At 40.5% G+C, this 22,467-nt stretch overlaps 1 protein-coding gene across 2 annotated transcripts; it reads right to left on the bottom strand.

The window, feature by feature from the left end:
- Positions 1-664: 664 nt before the first annotated feature.
- LOC120784196 (glucocorticoid-induced transcript 1 protein) lies at positions 665-22,297 on the bottom strand. Of its 2 annotated transcripts, none has more exons than XM_040117757.1 (9): positions 22,173-22,297; positions 21,640-22,010; positions 16,669-16,817; positions 9,898-9,987; positions 7,652-7,777; positions 6,477-6,614; positions 4,457-4,646; positions 3,610-3,730; positions 665-3,261 (listed from the first exon to the last, which is right to left on the bottom strand). In XM_040117757.1, the coding sequence occupies exons 2-9, from the start codon at positions 21,944-21,946 to the stop codon at positions 2,910-2,912; spliced, it is 1,473 nt and encodes a 490-aa protein (XP_039973691.1). In that variant the 5' UTR covers positions 21,947-22,010; positions 22,173-22,297; the 3' UTR covers positions 665-2,909. The 2 variants fall into 2 exon arrangements, with proteins under 2 accessions (XP_039973691.1, XP_039973692.1); XM_040117758.1 differs by having other exon boundaries at positions 7,652-7,774.
- Positions 22,298-22,467: the final 170 nt, after the last annotated feature.

Below are 22,467 nucleotides of genomic sequence, written 5' to 3'. Positions count from 1 at the left end.
GACATCGACCAATTCAACCGACACTCAAATTACTGGCAACTCTTTCACACCACACTTGAGACGGTGAACACGATATAAGAAGTTGTTTCCTTGGTGAGACAGCAAAGAGGTTTGCATTTGTAAGTTTAAAATGCTCTTAAATTTGTTGGCTACATGCTGTATTTGTGATCCCCTTTTGAATATATTCCACTAAGTGTGACCAGAGAATTTGACCATTATGTAAAAATGCACATATCACTCATTTATTACTGCATGTTGCATGGCTTGTTTTATGTTATCCAGTAACAGTGTGACTAAATGAATAATATGTTAATGTGAGATTTTTCATCAATATATACTTTACCATTTGGACATGTATTTATATATCATTGAGTTATTGGCTTTCATGGGCAATATATGCAGTTTTCAGTGTACTCTTTTCTATATAACTTTAATAATCATGAAAATACAATTGTGTTATACTAATTTTGAATACAATCCTGCATTAATTGATGCCTTAATCAAATGACAAGTCAACAACATAGAACCCAATTAGCGTTATTATTGGATTCCTTATACAGTATATTACAACTGAGTGTGAATTTATTTTGTTGTAACTTAGCCCTGTGTCATTTTTGATGTTCAAGCCATGAGACATTTGTTAATATTTAATAATAACCAAAAACATTGATTGCCTTACCTTGACTCCTATTTGTATATAATTGCCATCGCTCTGGACACTGATATTGTTGGTCAAAGTGTCTGTCTACAGCCTTTCGAAAAAGGATTACATATCAAATCAGGGATTTTTTTGTTTTCTTTATTGAAAAACACACACAAGATCTACATAGAAATGCGTAATACACAGGAAAACTGAATCATCATTGCCAAACATGGCAACCATTTCTTAACTGCACTGCACAATGAGCTTGTGACTAAAATTAGAATTAGTATGATTGAAACTCTTGGAGCTGTGAGCAGAACAGAGAATTTCAACTTAACCTGTGAGGAATGTGTTGCATATGTTGTTCATATTTGTTTCTGTGTGCAAGTGGCTAGATAGACCAACGTTTTGGAATGGAACATTTACTTATTTAATCCTCCCTCCTGTAAATCAGTCATTGTCTCATATATATATATATATATATATATGAAAAAATAAAAACTTCAGGGTACATCTGCTAGGATCTGTACTTTGAGCAAAACTGTGTTACACAAAAAAAAGGTTAATGTAGATTTACTTCAAACAAAATCAATCAACTCAAGTTCTGATTGTTCAAACTTACAAATTGGTCCAAAATACAAATAGTGATTATCAGCTTACTTCCAAGTAAGTGCTTAGGCTTGGTTTAACGATTAGCGCCTGTGTTTCAAACACTATGAACCAGTGTTTATATGTTTAACTGTTTATACACAAAACTGCACTTAAACATTCTGTTTCTGGCACAAAAATGGCACCTCTTTGTGTCCCAAATATGTAACAGGCCTTTCACTGTTCTGAAATTTGCTTTGGTATATTTAACAAAGGGGGGAAACAAACAACATAATTGTCAACTTCTTAATTTGGGAGGGTGTAGCTTATTTAGCTAGTTCCATTTACATGAGTACTCACGGTTGACTAATGCAACAGCGATCTCTGGAATGTGTCATAGCACCTGAAACTCTAACCTGAACAGGTTAATGCAAAAGCCATCTGTCACAAACTGTGACATCAATCAGCTGATTCAGTCTGTGATAACCTCCCTCTCCAGGGAAAAAAATAAAAACATTTCTGCGAAAGACTGGAGTGCCTTTCCATAGAAGAAAGTCAAACACTGGGGAAAGGCAACATAGTCCAAGCAAGTACATTCCACATGACCTGAGTTATTGTTCTGGGTAGTGTGGGGCAATAAAACAAGACAATGGGGGAGTTGTGTGCTTTGTGATTGGTTATTTGGTCTCTGAATAAACAGCTGATATTAACATTTTGTGTTGTTTGAGCTTACCAAGTTTTTCATAGTGATCAGACTACAAATGCAGAAATAAGTCTTGGCTTGTAAGCCTGTAGGGTGGAGCCTGCACTCCAGCAACTGCTGGGTTTCACACAGACACTGTGCCACAAATACTTTAAAATAAACAATTAAAAACTAGGCCATGGCCTGTATCTTTCCGAGCCAGGTCTTAACAAGTGCAAACATTGTGGTTAATGTGGGGAAAGGTATTCTGACTGTAAGACATCCCGATATGTTAAAAATATGAAACAAGCATTTCCCATCCTGTCAAAAAGCTTACATATAGGTACTTTAGATTTGAGCTCGCTGAACATTTAACAGCTAATAAGCTGGTTAGATAACATGAGTAGAATGTGTTTCTGATGTCCCATAGCTGTCTCTTGTCAAAGTTTTGGATTTTTCCTTTTAAATTTCAACTTGATAAAACTGCCAGCGCTACGTAACACAATAATTTGAGCAGTCTCTATTTTTTGCAAAAGAAAGCAAAGCTATTTTCGTTATGGGTGATGTCACGGTACAGAGGAGAAGGCTAGGTTAGTGATGGGTAAAGGGAGGCTGCGCCCAAGGTCAGCACATTCTAAAATCTGGGTGACGATGACCAAAACCATGGCCATTTCTTGGTAAAACATCACAGACATTGGGACAGACACTGGGACCGAGCAGAAATGCTTGTGTAGCAGGATGCCGGTACCATTATCCTCTTAAGTTTCTGTCATTTCTAGACCTTGGGCACTCCCTGCTGGCTAATGTTAGGATTAACGGAGTGCAATGATTTTTTTTTGTTTGTTTTTTGTTTTTTGTTGTTGTTGTTGTCATTTTTGTTTTTTTTGTTTTGTTTTGTTTTTCTGGGTTTTTGTTTTGTTTTGTTTTTTTAAACCAAACCATCTGACTACTTGAACTGTTTTAGCTGCAGGTGGTTTGGTCGTGAATACCTGAGGACTAGCTGGTGAGGAGAACTTGTGCTGAGCCATCTTTCCCCACATCTGTGTCGGGGCTCTGGCTGTCTGTGCTGTTGTCTGTGTTCACGCCTGTGCTTTTGTCAGTGCTCCAGTCAGTGGAGGCCGGAAAGGTAGGTAGTGGTGCAGTAGGCAGAGTTGGGGTCACCTGAGGCCCAGGGCTCTCGTTGCCATGGAGACTGGGGTTGGCCGAGGAGCAGGACAAGGGAGAAACAGGGGAGAAGAGAGAGGAGCAGAGGAGTTTGACAGGGCAGAAGGCAGAGCCCCTGGGAATGAAGTTCACCTTGTTTTTGTCCGGGCACGAGAAGAGAGGGAAGCCTTTTGATTTGCCAGACCTGAAGACAACAGAAGATGAGCTCAGTGTTTTTGCTTGTTATTTTCTGTTTATACGACTTCAAATTAAATGCACGTTGTGCATCCTACACAACCATTTTTCCTTTATCCCTTCCACCCACGATGCAAATGAGCTTGAGCTTGCTCTGTTGTGCTACCATCTAATAGGTTCTCAGAGTCCATGAAATAGTACAGTAAACTGTATCTATTGTTTTTCTTTTAATGATCAGTATGCTCAGTGCTTGGACACTAGACCACAGCACAAATGCACATTCGCAAAGGGTCAAATATTAGGGTGAATCTAAAAACAGACACAGATCTTGAAATGAAAGACAGGAAAAAATACTTACACCAACTCCTCAAACACTTTGACCTTCTCACAGCCCTCTGGAGGTTCCCGTTTAAACATGTAGCTGTTGTTAGGTTTCGGAGAAGTGGCAAACTTGGGTAGAGGAGAACTGCACACATTGTCTGAAAATACAGTAATGAACATAACAAATTTACTTTGCTTCTTTTTAGTTATGACAGAACAAACAGGAAAAAACAGAAACTTTGAGTCTTGCTTCTCAGGAGCTGCAATGTGCTTGAAGTAAGGCTGTGTATCATTTAACAATTTTCAAAACTGTGCTGATACTGGTTTGTTGTCCGATACTAAAGCTATACTTTTTTTCTTGTTTTATGAGACATAACGTTCGTATCTACAAAACTCTCTTTTCCAAACTATTCCGATGTTTAACACGAGCAGCTCTATATGGACTTTGCCTAAATAAATCTAAAACTGCCTAAATTTTGATTTAAAATAAAAAAGTACAAGTACAAATCTAAGCACGAATTTATTACAAGCTTTCAGTACCCAACCAACAGCTTTTAGTTGGGACCTAAATGTATTGAGGTTCAGTCCCCTGGACTAGCTTTTAGTGAGCATCGTGTTGCCCATGTGTCTGTCTTCAGTGATCTTTTTGAGATGCATGAAGGCAGCAAATGGCCAAGAAAACACTCAAAACTAAAATAAGTAGAAGTCACAGCTCTGCATAGCAGTTAAATTAATAAAACTCTTGCTTAAGACTTTATACAACTTTTTTCTCATATGCAGTTGTGCTCACCAAGCGCTGTCAATGCACTTTGTGTAAAATTGGTGGAGTTCCCTTTTAATTCACTGAACACTAAAGCTGCATATGTCAAACAGTTAAGCCACACCTTTGTCAATTTCCTCTGCAGAACAGGGGCTTCCGTCAGGCGAGTGGAGGTGGTCAGAGCTGCAGGGGCGGGGCGACGGGCTGGAGTCACCGCTTGAAGGGGCCTGCGTGTCTGTGTCACGCGTGTCCCCGCTGTTGCTGTAGCGATGCGGAGGGAAGGGGGGGCGACGGCCATCCACCACATCCATGGCCTGTGAGGTCAGAGTGTGGAGGAGGTGGTGAGAGGTAATGCATTAATGTACATGGATCCTGAAATGTCAGTGGTGATGCTTAGCCTTTAGAGAGAATCATAACTCAAATGGTCACATTCAATCCACCACAACGGCCAATGCGTCCTTGAAAAACCCACGTGAACTGTCAAAGTCATCCTGTGCGAGACATTGAACAGCTACCTGCTCACTCACTGAACACGTCAGTCTGGGTTAAGAGCATCAGCTAAAAAATAAATAATAAAAAAAATTTAAAAAAAAAAAAGGCCTCTGGTGTGTTTGTCTGCCTGTTTAAAGGACAACTGGAGAAGCAAACACCATACCAGATGCTAATACTTGACAGTAGATGAACAGTGTGATATGCAGCGCGTTTTGCTTTGGCACAGCTCATTCAAAACAGGAGAGCAGGGGAAAAAGAAAAAAAAAAAAAAAGGGGCTGGGTGCACAGCAGGCTGTAAATCTGTAGTGGTGTGATGTTCGAATGTGTGTTTAACTCTCTCTCTGTGTGTGTGTGTGTGTGTGTGTGTGTGTCCGTGACTTTCTAAGAGGGGAGCTTTACAGACCTGCCAAGGTTTACTACCCCACATCAGGCGAGATTTACGGGTCTACTCGCCTCCAAGAGATTTAATTCAGTGTGAGTGAGAATATATGTGTCCTGCTGTCTGACCGTATAGTGCACAATGTTGTAAGTGACTTTACAAGAGTGTGTTTGCATACATATAATAAAGTTTAAGCATAGCCTAAAAAGCTATTTTTGACCACAGGTAAATTCATGTACATAAACTTAATGTTTGACTGATCTTGATCAAAAACAAAAGCAAAACAAACAAACAATGAATAGGGTCATTTTGTGAGTTGTCTCAACTGATCCAAACTGAACATATAGGTCTCTTCACTCCATCGTCAACACACATTACTGATGTAAACTAATCATTCACAGAGTATTTGTGACTGTTGTCCACTGATAAGTCCAACATACATTTGCATCACATTGCACTGCGTCAACTCGCACCCAAAGGACACCGGGCGCACTAAAGAGCAGTTAAGGCGGAGGTAGCTGGGATGTGCAGATCCAGGGAGCAAACTTGATGAATAAACGCAATGCATTTTTGTTTACATTTGGATCACAGATTGTAGCTTTGCTGTAGTCACTCCATGTCAGCAGAATGGATGAATAGGAAAACGTCCTATTGTAATGACTTAGGGGTCCTCACACAATATTGCAGTGGTTGGTGTTGGTTGATGGTTACCCCTACTGTCAGCCCTGTACTCACTCCAGAATAGTTGAAATAAGTCTGAAATTAGTTTTTCTCTATTGTGTTACATTTTTGTAGCAATTTGTTACCATGCTTAACAGATATAAACAAACTGTGTAGGCTATATACATAAATCCTTTCTACAATAAGTAGCTGCACTGATTGTATTTACACTAATAGACTTAAATGCCAGCAATAGTGGCTCTATGGCCATTCTGGCACAATTTTTTTGATAATTCTGCAGTTTCTGACAGCTATAATATCTCTGTGTTAGCAAAAACAAGTTCCTTATATGTCCTACTCATAATAGCAACTAAACCACTGCTGTCAACAATTCATTCCCTCTTAGCTGCTTGTATTCACAGTCTGTAGGATATTTACATGAACCTGACATTTAATCTGACTTGGACAAAAGATGAGAAGTCTTTACCGCAAATGACAGACAGTGAACAGTGTTAAGTTCATCATATATTGTACAGGTCTGCATTTCAACGAGCACTTCAAATTATTCTTAAACAGTGCTCGACCTGTTGCTGGTGTGTGTGCACATCTCTACCTGTATCCCCTGCTCCCAGTCCTCTCTGATGAACACATTTTCTAGCTCGTGGTTGATGCCCTCCACACTGCTCGGCACTCTGCATATGAGGGATTTTGGCACAGGGATTGTCGACAAGGCAGATGAAGTTCCCTTGTACTGGAAGGAAAGGCAGACAAAAATCAAAAATTAGTGAAAACCTATGTATACATCAAAATATTATAGACTCAAATACATACCAACCCACCCCAAACAAACACCAAACGACACTCAGACCGGTTTTGCAGTCAAATACATAGTACTGCATGTATCTTGGAGTCTGTGACACCAACATCTGTTTGCAGTACTGAATTCTCACTGATCCAGTTCCATGAGACACTTAATGGGTAGAGCTGTTCAGTTTAAATACTGTACATGTTACTTTAGAGGAATCAAATGTTATAGGGAACAAAAACACAGCCATGATTGTGATCTACCACAGATGGGTATAGGGCTTAGCTTATCACTGTTTATGTAAATTTTCCCACCGTGGTTCATGTGTTCTGTTGCTGGGCATCTGTTAATGAATGAACTCCAAACAAGGAGTGGACGGGGCATGCCCAGACACATTCCCCTTCTCTCCTCTTTTGACACAGCTGGTCCGTATGGGGACTCATTAACTAGAACTCCTTAGGCACATGCTGTGCAACCTACATCAACATAAACTTATCCTCAAATATGGCCCACGCACAAGACTACAAAAAATACACTGCTACTATAAAAATATAAAAGAACATTCAACCTTCACCTACTCCTCAAATAGTGGTTACGTTTTATTTTTACTAACTTTTATAATTATTGCATGCTGATAGCCTACAGCCTCGATAACCATCATGGTGAAACTAATGTGGTAAATGCAAACGTACAATCCTAATTATTTTATTGTTTGAAACTGCTAACGGAGTGATGCATAAAAGCCACCGTGCTTAACCCTGGTATATTCATATTCAATTCTCTTATCTTCAACAGCTGTTTGGTCACCGTCTGTTTCGTTTGTATGTGTTTTGCTTGGCTGCTAAGCTACCTTATCATATCACATCACCACTGTCAGGGTAAATTCTTGCATCATCAAATTCAGTTAGTTAATGTTTTAACATAAAAAGAGCATGCCAGTGATTCAGTTTTGCAGGGCATCAATATTGAAAAGCATAACTCACCTGAGGTTGGCATGCAGTGCTGTGCTGCGCCTGTTGCGGCAGCTGCAGTGAGCTCTGCTCCCTGTCTTTACTCTGCCGGCTGACCTGTTTGCTGCGCTGCAGCTGCAGTCTCAGTTTAGCAATCTGCTGGAAGAAAAACATCATCACTTCAGCAAATGAAAGCTCAATATCAAGTAAAGGAGGCAATATTTCTGTCAAAATATGAATTATAACTTTTCCCATCAGTGAAATAAAAAACTAGCAGGTGATAATCATATTTGTTTCATTGTAGGGCTGCAACTAAGGATTAATTAATCTGACCTGTGTTAGGTGTATTAGAGTATTACAAAAAACAGTAAAAAAATGCCTCGCACAATGTCCTAGAACCCAAGGAGATGTCTTCAAATATCACGTTCTGACTGACCAACAGTCCAAAACCCAAAGAGATTCAGTTCACTAAAATTTTAATACAAGAAAGGCAGCAAATTCTCACAAATTTAAAAGCTGCAAAAAAAAAAAAAAAAAAAAAAAAGCTGCGCATGACTTAAATGTCACTCAAAAAAATGACAATCATTTAACAAGTTATCAAAATAGTGGCTGCCAATTATAATATTGCACTCTTGGTCTTTTTCACAAAAACACTGTATGTGCTACTGTGTGCATCCATAAAGATTGACTTGGCTTGAATGTTGTTTCACAGGTACAGTGCATATAATCAGCAATGTACGTTTGATGATTAAACAAGTTAGGTCAGTGGGTGTTTCTGCATCTGGCCCAGGATCAGCCTAAAAACAGGATACCCTTTGTGTGCCTTACACACGCAGTTGTACTATGCAGACAAAGGTGTGGTCTTCAATGCTGATCTTGTAATCTTGGCAACACCGTCAACAAAGAGACTTGCTCTTTTCATAGATGTCCTCCCACACATAATCACAGAGAAGAGAGAGCTAGAATGCAGTTCACTACATTCACTGAGTGACCGACACAGTTGATAATGACAAATCCAGGCAATCCCAATGTAATCTCAGAGAATGAGAAAGGGAGGTTGTCCTGGCTGTGCTAGGCTATTGATTGTGCAGGCGAAAGGCCCGGGTTTGTCTGTAGAAAGTTGAACCCTAAATTTTCCGAACGAGCCTAGTTATAGCATATGGCTACATTTACACTTGTTATTTATGCAATCTGATTCTAACCATCTGATTTTATGAGATCACACTGCTGTGACTCCATAGCTGGGAAATGCATTTTATGCATCTCTTGTGGCTATATCTATTAAAGTATGTAACTTCCTGTTTCCCCTTTTACAAGTGTTGACATTGCTGAACTGCAATGTGACTACTGCTAGTTTAAATACAAACCATGTCCAATTCTATTTACAATAAAAACCCGAACACTTCCATATCTTATCATAAAAAATTTAAAAGCAATGTGAATAAAATCAGATCCTTGGGCACCAGATATTTCAGCTAATGTACCTAACATGATCGGACAAGTGTAACCACATGGTCAACAAAGTAGAGTCAAAGCCTGTTCGATCAAAACCCATTTCCGTATTGACCTACCATACCTGTTTGTTATCAACATATTACAAACTTGAAATTACACAATGCTTGGCATTTTGGCTATAAAATTTTTGGAATGTAGCTCTGCGAGTTGAAATAGATTTTTTAAAAGTGTAAAGTTTTTAAATGATATTTTCCCTGGTGTGTGTAATTAATATTTTGGAACTACTCTTATGTTGGAAACAGAAAAATATGAGGCTTTTAAGTACAGTTACATGAGTTACCCTGACTCAGTTCTCTCAGTGCAAGCTGAGGAGGGAACAATATGGCTGTTTCACCCTTGAGAGGAGCTCCTGCACTGTCTCTCAAAAACAACAGGCCATAATGAGATGAGAGGGTGCAGCTGAGTGGGAAACAGAGGGGAGAAGGAGCTTATATTTAGACTGTGGTCTGGAACGCTGGAGACCTAATAGCTCCATGTGGTCGGTTGGTTGGCCACCAAGCCCGGAAGATAGACAGGAGTGGAAACCAACCTTACAGAGTATATTATTTAGGCTTACCTCAGACCCTGACAAATAAAACACATTTTGAGTAAACGCAATGAACCTCAAATATGACAAAAACATGTTCTTCTTCAGCTGTGTGAATGGTTTAAGCAAGCAAACAGATTGTTGACACTACTGCACTGTGTTAATCCACTGTCTGTGGTGTTTGTTGTCAGAAGCAGCTGTGACTCGGGTAAGCCAAGGTTAACACAGGTGAATCTACCTCTTTGAGGTGGTCTGCGCTGCCCCAGGAGGCTGACCGCTGGTGAGGACTTCCCTGTTCTGCTCCTTCGTCAATCCAGAGACCTGGAGTCTGAGAAGAAATATAAGTGCTGACAAATGACCACATTTTACTCAATTTCAAATAATTTCCTCTAACACACACACACACACACACACACACACACACACAACCTCATGCTATTGATATATGGTCCAAAGTACTGGAAGACACTGTGGCCATCAAACTGCATATCTTATGTTGCACAAGCACGCAAAGAAAAGTATCACGTACTCCTGCACGAGAGCATAAACACACGTTTCCATTGTGTATAGATGCACAGATATCTAAATAGATTACATTACACCACCCTTAAAATTTAACATCAATCAACCTGCAGGTTCTGAGATTTGTTTAAGTAGCAGGGTGGCCTATTGTTACAGAGATCGGATAACTGACGTGTCACAGATGTAGTCCTTGTTGAGTCTTGTTGAATATATGCCCATCAAGAGTCACAAATTTTATAATTTGTCCTTTATATGTACTTATTTGTTTGCATGTTAAAAATACAGGTTTTTATAAATGACATATGTACACAAAAACATTCACATATACACAAATACACTTTCACCTACATATACTCAAATATACATGAATGTATAGTTAAATAAAAGCTTGTGCGGGAGAGGTACGGAGCTAAAAGCTTATACAAAGATCTCTCCTAAAACCTTATGAAATTTCCTTGATTAAAAAACTGAATCGCTAATGTGATCCCTCCTTGTGGAGTCACTCAACATGTGGGTATCAATTAAATATCTAAAATGTAAATTGTTTGGATAAGCAGTTGAAAAAGATGTGAGTGAAAGCAGTAATGAGTGCCATGAGTTCAAAAGTAAAGCTGAAAATCTGGAATCAATGAAAATGAGGAAAACAGTAATGAGATACCATCCCTGAGGAGAGAACTACATTCAACAGGAAAAACAAAAGTCATAGCATGTTTGATTGTTTCCATTAGTTAGCCAGCTTAAGATAAATACATCTGTGGCAGGGCAAAAACCTCTTTCTGCGGGCAAATGAAGAGATCTTTGTCAGCCACAGGTGACATTTACAAGGACTTAACTAGCAGCTGGTGTTAGTCCCCGCCTTAGAGTTTACACCTTTCAACCTCAGTAGTGAAAGTCTACAAATTAGTATAACTATTTGGCGTATTCACACTACTCGGAGTTGCAGAACATTTACGGCACAATGCAAGGCTTTTACCAGTGCAGTGAGTCTACAGAGAAATTCTGTGTTGTTAGTACACCAGTAAGAAAACATCTGATATACAAAACATTTGCTACCAGAGAGCATAGAGGCAGTTCTGTCTCACTGAACATGTCTTTTAGACCTCTAACTGCATAACCAAGAAAACGGTTAAGTTATGTAAATATATGCAAAAACAGGAACAGGCTGAGAATGTTTCATAGGGTTGTCTGAAACCACACACTTCCCCCTGATTATGCATATCAACAGTGCCTCTGGTCCTCAAACAAATCCTTAAACATTTGACGTTTTTTGGTCAGCACAGTAGTATGAAACATCTTAAATGTCACTGTCGCCACACTGCCTTATGTCTGACCCACACAAACAGAAAAACCTCTATGGCTCTCCAACTAACACACAAGCCTTGCCCTATGATATGGAATATCACCCTGAATAATGAGGAACACCCGTCAAGCCATTTGCGCTGGTTTGCTGGCGCTGGTTTCCCCAGAAAAGGACAGCGCATTAAATGGGTGCTTGTGCTCTTATAAGAGGACCACTGTGCTTGGCCACGCTGGATGGCAGATGTGTAGCTAGCCTTTAGCATTAACATTTTGTGCATGCCCTATGGAATGGCTTGTGCTGTTTGATGCCTGGGCCAAACATCGAGAGACTTGATGCTGCAGCCTAATCCGGTGGGTTTGCACAGAGCTGTGCTTGCTTGAGAATCAAAAGAACAAATGGAGGGGTTCACGGCAGGGGTTCGTTGTCACTTTTACAGGACAACGTGGTGTTACTGGACATATTTCAGATCAATTCAATACCTTTCAGTTATTTACAAGTGATATTTTCCTTCATCTTCAGGAAGTGTTTAGTTTTCGTGAACAGTAAATTAAACTAATCCTTTTTGATTTGTTTGAAGTAAGAGTGGGGTGGGGGCGTGAATGTGTTAGGCAGGAGTTCTATGGAGTTGGAGGTCTTTGCGTGTGGCAGACCATGGTGGTCCCGAGCTGAATAAGTTCGAGGCATTTGCTCCAGCCCCAGTTATGCCCAAAACCGAAGCTCTTGGAGCCGAGCATGTTGTTAGAATAGCTCTCTGGTGAAAAATGCTGATTGCAAATGTACATAGCAGTGTGTTGCTATCGAGAGACCCGCTGCCATCCCCAACGGCTGCTGAGCCATATGAGGGTCTCGAGGGAAAGAACGCAGTCCGGTGGGGCTTCTACAGCCGCCAAGAGCATAAGTCTGAACCGTCGCGCATAAACTCCTGTATATACTCGATCAGTATATATTTGAAAATGACTGTGGTTTCACAGACTACCACTCAAGGACGGGTGCTGGGGGAGGTGCCTGTGCGCCCACCACTGATTAGAGCGCATTAACATTATTTTTTTAATATATGAACTTCATGACGTAAAAAAGTCTCAAACGGTTGACTTTACGTCAGCATTGGCCTTGCAAGGTTCAGGACGAGTTAAAGGTAGATGGCGTGTTGAGTCATTTTCTACCCATGAAGTTATGATTACTGTAACTTTGGAAAGAAATCTCAACATCAAAACCAGCGCTGATGTGTTTCATCAAAGTACAGTCATATCATTTAGCTTACAGCTAAAAAAAAAACATGTTTAAGTGTGCAGTACCTCTTTAAAAACACTGCAGGCTATCCTTCTTTATTAACTCTGTTCCCCACAAACAAATTGTCTTAACAAGAACACCCACCTTTATTTACCTCAGAGTGCCTTTTATCATGCTAGCTCTTGAACTTCCGGCCTTAGTTGCTTGCTTTGTGGACTTGTATGCCAGGTGTTGTGTCTGATAATGTACTGCTGTACAGATAAAACCCTGTTACCATAGCCTGCAGTTTACTTCCCATTATGATTCCCACCCAAAGGGTTACATGCAGGCAACATCCTCAAGAATCCAGCTCTGTTCCAAAGCAGGAAATAATGACTGGGCTTCAATAGAGTTGCAGTGGAATTTGTGCTGGTTTGTTTAGATTGCATGTTGAGACATGTGAGCAGAGTGCCACTGCTATCATTTGGTGAGGTTTAGAACATGCATTTTGATTTGGTGAGTTGACTTTGTGTATCTGTTATCTTGTGCACGTCTGAAACTCACTACGCAGTCCAGAAACTGAGAGATGACATGAGATGTTTTCTGTTCTTGTTTCAATCTTCATTAATATATATTCAGATAAACCAATAATCTACAATTTACACTTAAGTTTACAGTAAGATCATATGAGGCAAATATGGAGAAGTTGTATTAGATCACCATTGATAGCATACATATAATACAGCTCTTAAGTAGGATTAATTGTGTGTCAAATTCCAATAGTTGAATGTCTGGTAATGGCATGCGGTCGTTAACATCTGTGGGCAACTTGTGTTTGGCACCACTGGTTCGGCAGCTGTCAGCAAAGCAAAGCAAAACTTTACCAGGCGTATTCTCAATTCATATTCTAGGTCAATAATGAAGCAGTTTAAGCAGATTCACAGTGGCTTGAAAAAAGAGCAGGCTACTTTATTTTGTTTGTCTTTCCATTATGTTTTTCAGATTACAAATACAGACTACTGATTAGCTATATCCTCTCACGTAAGCGCAGAATGTACACGCATGTCAGTGGTCAGCTGGCTGTCGGCTGTAGCCTTTGTGGTGTGTTCAAGTGCAACTTTAACAGAAGACGTGAGGCGACACACACTGTTTGATCAGTTTGCCTTTGTCGGTGCAATTTCTTTAAGGTCGGCTTGGTGTGTCAGGGCCCTAATCTTCATACAGACATTCTGTGTTCTGCAACCACAGGGCCTAGGGCACACAGACCCATCCCGGAACAGTGATTAGCATATGTATGGGCCCTCTGCTCCTCAACTCCCACACAAAAGGCAGGCCGGCCTTGCAGCCACGAGGGCCAGGTGGTAAGCAGTGGGATTTCTCCTCGCCTCAGCCATAGCCGGGGGGACAGGTGCAAACAACTTCACCTCCATGCAGGGCTACATTACAGCTCAAAGGAGAGGCTGTCTTGGACTTGTGCAATGCACAACAAAAGAAGCTAGGGACCTTTTGTCTGCTGCTTTCTGCTGTTGTTTTCTTATAAAAAGAGCTGGGCCCAGGCATAGCTAGTTAACAGGAAATGGTCTCTGACTATCCTTGAGGGAGTTTGTGAATTTAAATCGCTCAAGGATTGTCATGTGTGTCACACTCTCCCACATCATTACAACATAGCCAAATGTTTTCCATCTAAAATTTCCACAGCTTTGACAGACAGAAATCTCTTAACTGAATTTTCATTTCAGTGAGCCTTAAATCGTATCTTTGCTGATAGTGGCTGGGGAATATAGTCAAAGCCATGTCACTATATAGCACGTGGCAATATCACAAAATGCTCAGGAAATAGTGGGTAGGTATGCAAGATCACTGTGTATTTGTGCCCAGACGTTTCTGTGCATTAACATTTTTCAAGACACAATAATTATCCAATAGATTTTCCATACTTGTTCAGTCTTTCCAGAGCTGAACAGGAACCCTATAATTAGAGGTGTTTACTCTGCATACAGCCACTTCAAGAGATCTTGCAAGGCCCTCTCACCACTTCCTCAGCCTACACACAAAGAAATGAAGCCCATGTAAATGAGGCTTGGCGGTCCTCATTCAGACACATGAAAGGCTTCTGTTAGAAAAGAGGGAGCAGCCCTTGTCATGATCATACATATTCAATATTCTTTCATAACACAAACCCACCCAAACCCCCACCCCCCCACGCCCCAAAAAATTAAGCTCTTTGAGGAAAAACCGCATTTAGCCACCAGTCACATGGCAAGATCAGTGGGTGATCACGTGTGGGACTGCTATCCAGGAATACTGTGGTTAGGCTCAATGTGAAATCCATACATAGGCCTTATGAAGTGTAATAATGTATTGTAAAATGTGGTGCTGTGAGGGAATTTCAGACTATTTACCCTAAAGTCTATTAGGCCTGTATTGGCAGCAAACTCCACCACCAGCCACCAGATTACTATAACAAATTCTTTGCCCATGGTTTATGAGTGTGTCTCCTCCACCAGCCACCATGACCAACATTTATTTGGAAGTCCTAACTACCATAATTTTCTGAGAGAGAGGTCAAAGTGAGTGGTGAATTTGGGGATTTACCAGAAACTCTGACCTAAGGGTGGGCCAAATAGCCTTACAATATTATAATATTTTCAGGTATTTTTATGTGAAACTTGGAACTCACCTCTACTTAATGTGGACCATATTGAGTAAAATGTGTCCAACTCTGATTATTAAAGTAACTTCAGCCAGGTGTTCTTTGTCCAATGAGCTTACACATCCCTTCCTGGATATGACTGACTGAGCCATTTCACTCCAGTTTTCCTAACTTTGTTTTATTTCCCTGATTTGCAACATGCTTTTCTGATTAATTACCACAATGCAAATTTATGATGTAATGATCAGTCGCTGCCACCTGCTGAACTGAATCCGATCCTGACACATTTCGTCTTTAGACTATTTTGCCTTTGTGAAACAGTTGACAGTGCAGAAAGAGACAGGAAACAAGCCAAGGGAGAGGTCATGTGGTAAGTACCTTTGGCTATCAGGGTTACACCCCATGTCTCTGAAGGTTAATCTTATCAAGGCACCTGCGCACTGCTGAAGTGGTTTCATTTTTGGTATCAACCGCTTTCACTTTTCAGCATTTCAGCAAATGTTAACATATAAATATGTTAACATGTCGCAGTACTGTTAACATCATGACACGAATATTTTTTAATCACATAACGATTTACAACGCAATCGAGTAGAAAAGTGAAAGGATCCATTGTGGGTGCAGCTGGTTCCGGAAGTAAAAATCACATTCATTCTTCACATAGAAAATGTAATATGAGTAAAAGATGGAGCATTTCCAGCCACCGTGACAGAAACCAAGAAGTCCTAACTACCGTAATTTTCTGAGAGGGAGGAAGATGAACAGTAAAAAAAAATAAACAAACAACTATATTAGAAAACATCTGGTTCATTGATGAAAATCCGAAGGTACAAGACTGTGTACATGAATATGTAGGGGGGAGAAGTTAACTACAACTCCCAAGGTGTGTTTTGGCAAGAAACATTCAATCACAGGGCAGGTAAAAGCCAAAGATTACAGGGTTGAGAAAACTGGCAACAAAATCTGCAGCTTGAACAAATATACTTTTGAGTTCTGATTAATTTTGAATCAGTTCAGCAACTTTTGTTCACAATTTTCATACTGACTACTGCTCTGATTTACACCTTTGACTGACTTCTCCTCCATGGCAACAGTGGACGAGACTCATGGGTACTGTAATAGTTAAACCCGTCCATCATGCCAAACTGAACAACACATGATTTCTCAGAAACGACATTGAAATAATTAAAAGTGGTGGTCATAACATCAACCGATAGGACTGTTACATTATCTAGGGGAGTCCATGTTTCTATGTTAAGTATAATATGATAGCGCATCCCCATTCAGGCCTGTAGCCAAGATAGGATTCTCTGAGTGGCATGTACCTGTGTGGCTTTGTCTTTCATACAGGAAGGGTAGGGTCCGTGGGAGTCCCGAGGCCACTGGCCGGTGAGGTATGGCCCTGTGATGGCGTCCAGGGAAGATGTTCGCCGGATGGCACTGGAACTCCGAACCTGTAACTTGGACCTTTCTGCTGTGAATTAAGCAAAATAAAGAAACAGGATAAGGCACACACGTACACTCATGCAGGCATGAGTGCTTAGTGAGCAATATTCCCAGGTACCCTGAGGCATCTTTGACATTCGATGTGCTAACTTTCCTGATTGTGTAAATGAGAATAAGTTCAACATATAGTACTAAAATGTCACTGTGTAATTGTTTCTCTGTGAAAATGCCTAGCCAAGGACTGGGGGCCATATTCTGAGTGGCACACTGACTCAAATGTTTTACATTTTTGGCAAAAAAACCATGTAAAACAGCGTCATACCTGAACCTAAAAGCAAATACATAATCAAAGTCAAAGTTCGTTAGTTTTCTTGGACTTGTTTGTTAAATATGTAGTAGTAATAATACAAGAGAAATTTTAGCTACATCTTCACATTACAAGAATAGAAATATATTTCAGTAACTTATGGAATTCATTGGTTCTGTGGTCCCTGGCAGAAAAAAGTGAAGATAATATCTCTAAAAACAATTATTTGTAATCAACACTTAACCCTCATATCTGTTTACTACCGCAATTAACAGTGTTTTATTAAGACGAAAACTTACAACCTTACAATCTCTTCTTTTTTTCAAAGTACAGACCGTTTCTAATCTCACAAGTATTAGTGCAGAGCAGAGTAGGCTTGAGATGAGGCCTGTAGCAAATGTAAATGGCTGAGCAAGAGTATCTGATGTTATGAGAGCAGTCTGCTGTGAGCCAGTGCAGTTAAGCACACACCACCCACATAAGAACTCATAAACAACTACACTACAATGCACATCAATACTGCCTGCATCCACTCAACATTCCTGCAGTGACATGCAGTAAAAACAAAAAAACAAAAAAAGAAAAAACAAAACATACAAACACAAATGACATTAGCATGAGAGCAGCATGAGGCTGCAGTAAGAACTGTATTAAATTTATTAGCCTCATTTTGCACTTTGTGTGATTACCTTAAGTCAATGAAAGCTTATTAATTTCTGTATCAAAGACAGTCTAAATGAATAGAATGATGATCAGGAAATATGCCCAATTACTCTATTACTTCTCTGAGAAAGCTAAGGCTGAGGCCTTTTCGAACATGACCACACAAACTAACACATACAGACTAAACTATCTACATGAGGCACCCCTCTCCTAGCAGAACTACACAGCCATTCATTGTTGTTCTTTGTTCATAGAATACGCAGGCCTACCCACCCAAAGGTATTGCCTAAGTAAGCTTACTGGGCTACAGTAAAATTCCCTGAAGCATTGTAGACAAAGGAAGCAGGCTAAATTTCCATCAATATTGATATAGGCCAAGCCAGTGCTCTCAGAACCGGGATTGTGGTTATTTTCCATCGTCTCCCCACTTGCCAGACTAGAATAATCTCCTGATGAGAAAAAAGAAACAGTGTGAAAGAAGCCAAGACATCAAAGCAGTCCATCTGCTGATTTCAGGGATAAGTGAGTGGTGTCTGTGATATTAAAGGAAGATTTTCAGGCTGAATTTTAATAAGAACTTTCCTTCACTGGCCATTTGGCGAGCTGTGAAAAAAAACTCCCCATTTCCAGGGATAAATGGGTGGTTTATTAACTGTAGGGAAGAAGCAAATGTGAAAACAAACATGTGGTCCAAATCAGTAAACCATAGCAGAACAGTTTCCTGTAGGTTTTCACAAGGCTGCATGACACTGGTTGAGAGGAAAATCTTAAAAATTTAGCTTGATCTCGTGATCACAGAACAAATTCACTGCACTTTTGGTATCTCAAAATTTCTCAGCATCTGGATTTGCTGTTACTACCGGTAGATACTTTATTCTTATAATTCTTATCTAGTACTTTGTATTTATTGCAATTTAGATTAGTGCTGAAACAACTGCTGAATCAGTTGCTTAATCAGTAGAAAACTTATCGGCATCTGTATTAATTAATTGGTTAATGTTATTTTATAAGCAATAATGCCCAACATTATGTGGTTGCAGCTTCTCAAATGTGAAGTTTAGTGCTTTTCTTAGTCATTTATGATAGTAACCTGGATATATTTTAAAATATTATATATATATATATATATATATATATATATATATATATATAAAGTCCTTTTAAGACTTTGAAATCCCTGTGACATTCTGATTTTCTGACATTTTAGAGAAAAAAAAAAAAAAAAGTAAACCAAGATTATAATCAAGAGCTTACCTGATAATGAAAATAATCGACCATTTCAGCCCCAAATTAGATTATTATTTGTAATATTACTCACTGTATTTTAAACTACTGATGCAGCTGGTAGAATTATTCTGTTAATACTTATGATATTGTAAGTCAATATAATATCTTATCCCTAATGAATAATACATTTGGTACGTCATCATGATTGTTTTGGAATCAATCATTTGATCATTGTGGGATCTCTCCAACCACTCAGCGACCCTGCGGTTTTTTGGTTCAGTAGTAAAAATAGTAAAAAGTGTGTTAATTGCAAGCATAAATGTGGAGGCTGCACTGTCTTTCATACAGTATGAATGATTATATTAATCGTGGCCATGAAGTTTTAAAGTTGTGACTTTCTGCATCTGTCCCTCAGCTGGTCAGGAAATGGCTTGTTAGCATTATTAGCATCTCTCAATGAGTCCGGTGGGACCGTCCCACAACGAGCCAGCTTGGACTACTTTGAATGTATCTAAATGGATGAGAAGGTATACTAACACTGCCATCTTTTGCTACTGAACAGTGACAAATGAGCAATCTTAACAACCCGTCAAAGTTACCCTTCAACTCCCAGATGCTTCACAATGTTAAGCTGTGACCAGCAGACTGATAGACCCACAGAAAGCACAGTACAGTTCCAACAGAGTCAACTGATTTGGACAACACACTCATTTTCACATTTGGTCCTACTCTGCAGTTTGAATGGGTGACAATGAAGCAGGGCTGTTTCAGCACAGCTGGCACTTTGACAGAAAGCAGGACTTTCATTGTTGGGACAGTATGGTAAGAGAATGAGGTCATGCTGGTGAACCCAAAAGGTCATAATGTGGAATATTATACTCTTTACTATGTCCTTGATGATCAGGCCAAGATCTGAACTGTTTGAACACCGGGAGAGTCCATTACCACATGCAGACTGTTTGGCATTAACACTCATGGTACTGTAGGGCACTTTGTACTGAATTTCCCACCAAATGGCAAGCATTATGTCTGTGAGTGGGTTCAAAGTACTACAGTGAATGTGAAATTACAAAGCGCAAATCCTATTGGTTCAGTCACATCAAGCTAGGCTGCTGTGATGAAAGATGAAGATGTCTGATTTGTGCTCATATTTTAAAACTCGTTTGTCTTGCATCTTTCAGGAAGCAACTTGCATTTCAGACTGCTAGTAGCCGCCACCCTCATCGATATGATCATAGTTGTCATCTGAGGCCTCTCATGCGTGTTTGGACTGTGAGGTCGCAGCCATTAAAGGAGGGTCAAGTCTCCATCATCACAGCTGACATGGGACACTGGCCTGGGTTAGGGGTCGTCTCTTTCAGAGCACTGAGGTATGCGTGGCATGCCACAGGGCTGGGAAATAAACACCGACCGCTAGCCAAACACGGGTAAAATTTGTCATGCCTGGTAAGTCTGCCTACTCAGTTATTGTAGAAGAGACTTCGTTTCCTGCCTTGCATGGTACACTGGTCAAGGTTGGAGGTCATCTCATTCAAAGAACTGAGGAATGTGAAGTACGTCACAAACATAAAATTCCACACACAACTTCACAATAACCAACATGCTGCACTGAGACAAGAGGGCTGCCATTTTGGTTAAAGATAAAAGAAGCACAGAACACAAATGCAGTGAGAATACCTGGTGCTTTTCATGGGAACTTATGCACAGAACAAGAATGAGACTTTTTTTGTCTCCAGATACTAAAAAAGCAAGCTGTATTCACACACTTCCATATCACAGTGTGCTTCAAACACTTGCCAGATAGTGTGTGGTTATGTCTGTGTCTCAGATAGTGTGTGATTATGTCTGTGTTTTGTACAGAAAACAAAGGGTTTACAGAAAAAGCAGTATTCTTCCAGCAAAAAAATGCAGTTCTGGCCTATGAAAGGATACAACTACCGGTCTGAAAAATCGGCCACAGCGTTGATATTTGGCAAGAGAGGCTGCCACATAAATAAGATTTAGTGAAACACTGGGAAATGTGGCTTTAGGGCTGCCTGGACTCTCATATCCTCCTTCAGTTTGTCTCCATTGCACGTCCAAGGAGCAGCTGAGCATGACATGCAACGACACAGACCCTGCCTCCATGTGAAAGGCCACATGATGAGACTCAGCATATGGTCCAAATGTGCCCAGTACTCTATGCTGTATGTATGGAGTGAGGTCAGAGTAGGCAACACCTGACCATTCGCTCAGCACTGCTTCTACTGGGACTGACGTGGCCCCTTTTACAACTGAAAGTATGTCTTTCTGCCAATTCTCTCCTCCCCCCCTCTCCTGTCAAAAGTCCATAGGAAGGAAGAGAGCTGATAGTGCACTCTATTCTCTTTATGAGTGCCTAATTGTGTAAGTGGATAACAGGCTAAATAGTAAATGCATCCACCTACTATAAATCAAGTGCCAACGTTGCTCCAGACCTACAGGCTACTCCCTCAAATATATTACTGGGCCCATTTTTGCACAATTACAATAGTCAAATGTAATTGTATAACTGTATACCACTTAGTGTAACAAAAAAGTTACAATGACAAGCCCTCAGTGGACAGTAGCACGTGGTGACATGGCATTTCTTGGCCTATGTAAGGCAAAAACAATTAAAAATGTGTGTCTTTACCTCTGGAAACTGGAGAATCTGGGGGACAGGAGGAGTCCCTATTTTCGGGGGACAGTCTTTGCTTTGCATTTGCACTTCCTGAACTGAGTGTCGGGCTGGATGGGGGGCTTGAGCCTCGGCTGTTCGTGGCTCCTCCGTAGAGGGTCTGCGCCCGCGTCGGGCTGCTCTGACCCGCACGCAGGAGCTGGTAGGGCACGGTGGCACGGATGGGGTGCAAACGGCAGCTGCTGTTGTTGAACGATCCGGGGGAGCCCGCATTGCTGCGTCTCACCCTCGCCTGCTGAAGCGAGTTGCTGGGGGCTGACATCCTCCGAAACTGGCTGTAATTCCTATAGCAGTAAGAAAGACGTACTGCCAAAGTTGCTGCTTCTCTGGAGGAGGAGGTGGCGGGGGGAACGGTAAAATAAACATTAGCTTGTTAGCAAAAAAAAAAAAAAAAAAAAAAAAAAACGTTAGCTTCCTTTTTTAAAAATTTCAACTCATGCGCTCGAGGAAAAAAAGCTCCGACACGCATTATTTTGTGATAAACTTACCTTTAAGATACTAACACATGCCGACGTAAGCTGTAACCATTACATATGTAACTTTAAAAGTTGTTTTTGATACTTCTTGAGACGTTTAATTCGCGTTTTCCAGCACTAGCTCCGTCTTCCCCATCACGTCCACTCACTCTAAATGACAGTTGTTTCGGCCAGACTACTGGCTGATGCCTGTGGGCGGGCCACGCTGCTCACTTCTGAGCTTGTGATTGGACGGTGGCGTTGTACAGTAACGTCGCTGATTGGTGCGAGTTTGTCTATGGACCGTACTTTCCACCAATCACGTCAG

Source organism: Xiphias gladius, chromosome 22 (genome assembly GCF_016859285.1).
Source record: "Xiphias gladius isolate SHS-SW01 ecotype Sanya breed wild chromosome 22, ASM1685928v1, whole genome shotgun sequence".
Taxonomy (NCBI): domain Eukaryota; kingdom Metazoa; phylum Chordata; class Actinopteri; order Istiophoriformes; family Xiphiidae; genus Xiphias; species Xiphias gladius.
Note: the sequence above shows the minus strand (reverse complement) of the source record. Positions and strands in the feature narration are given on the sequence as shown.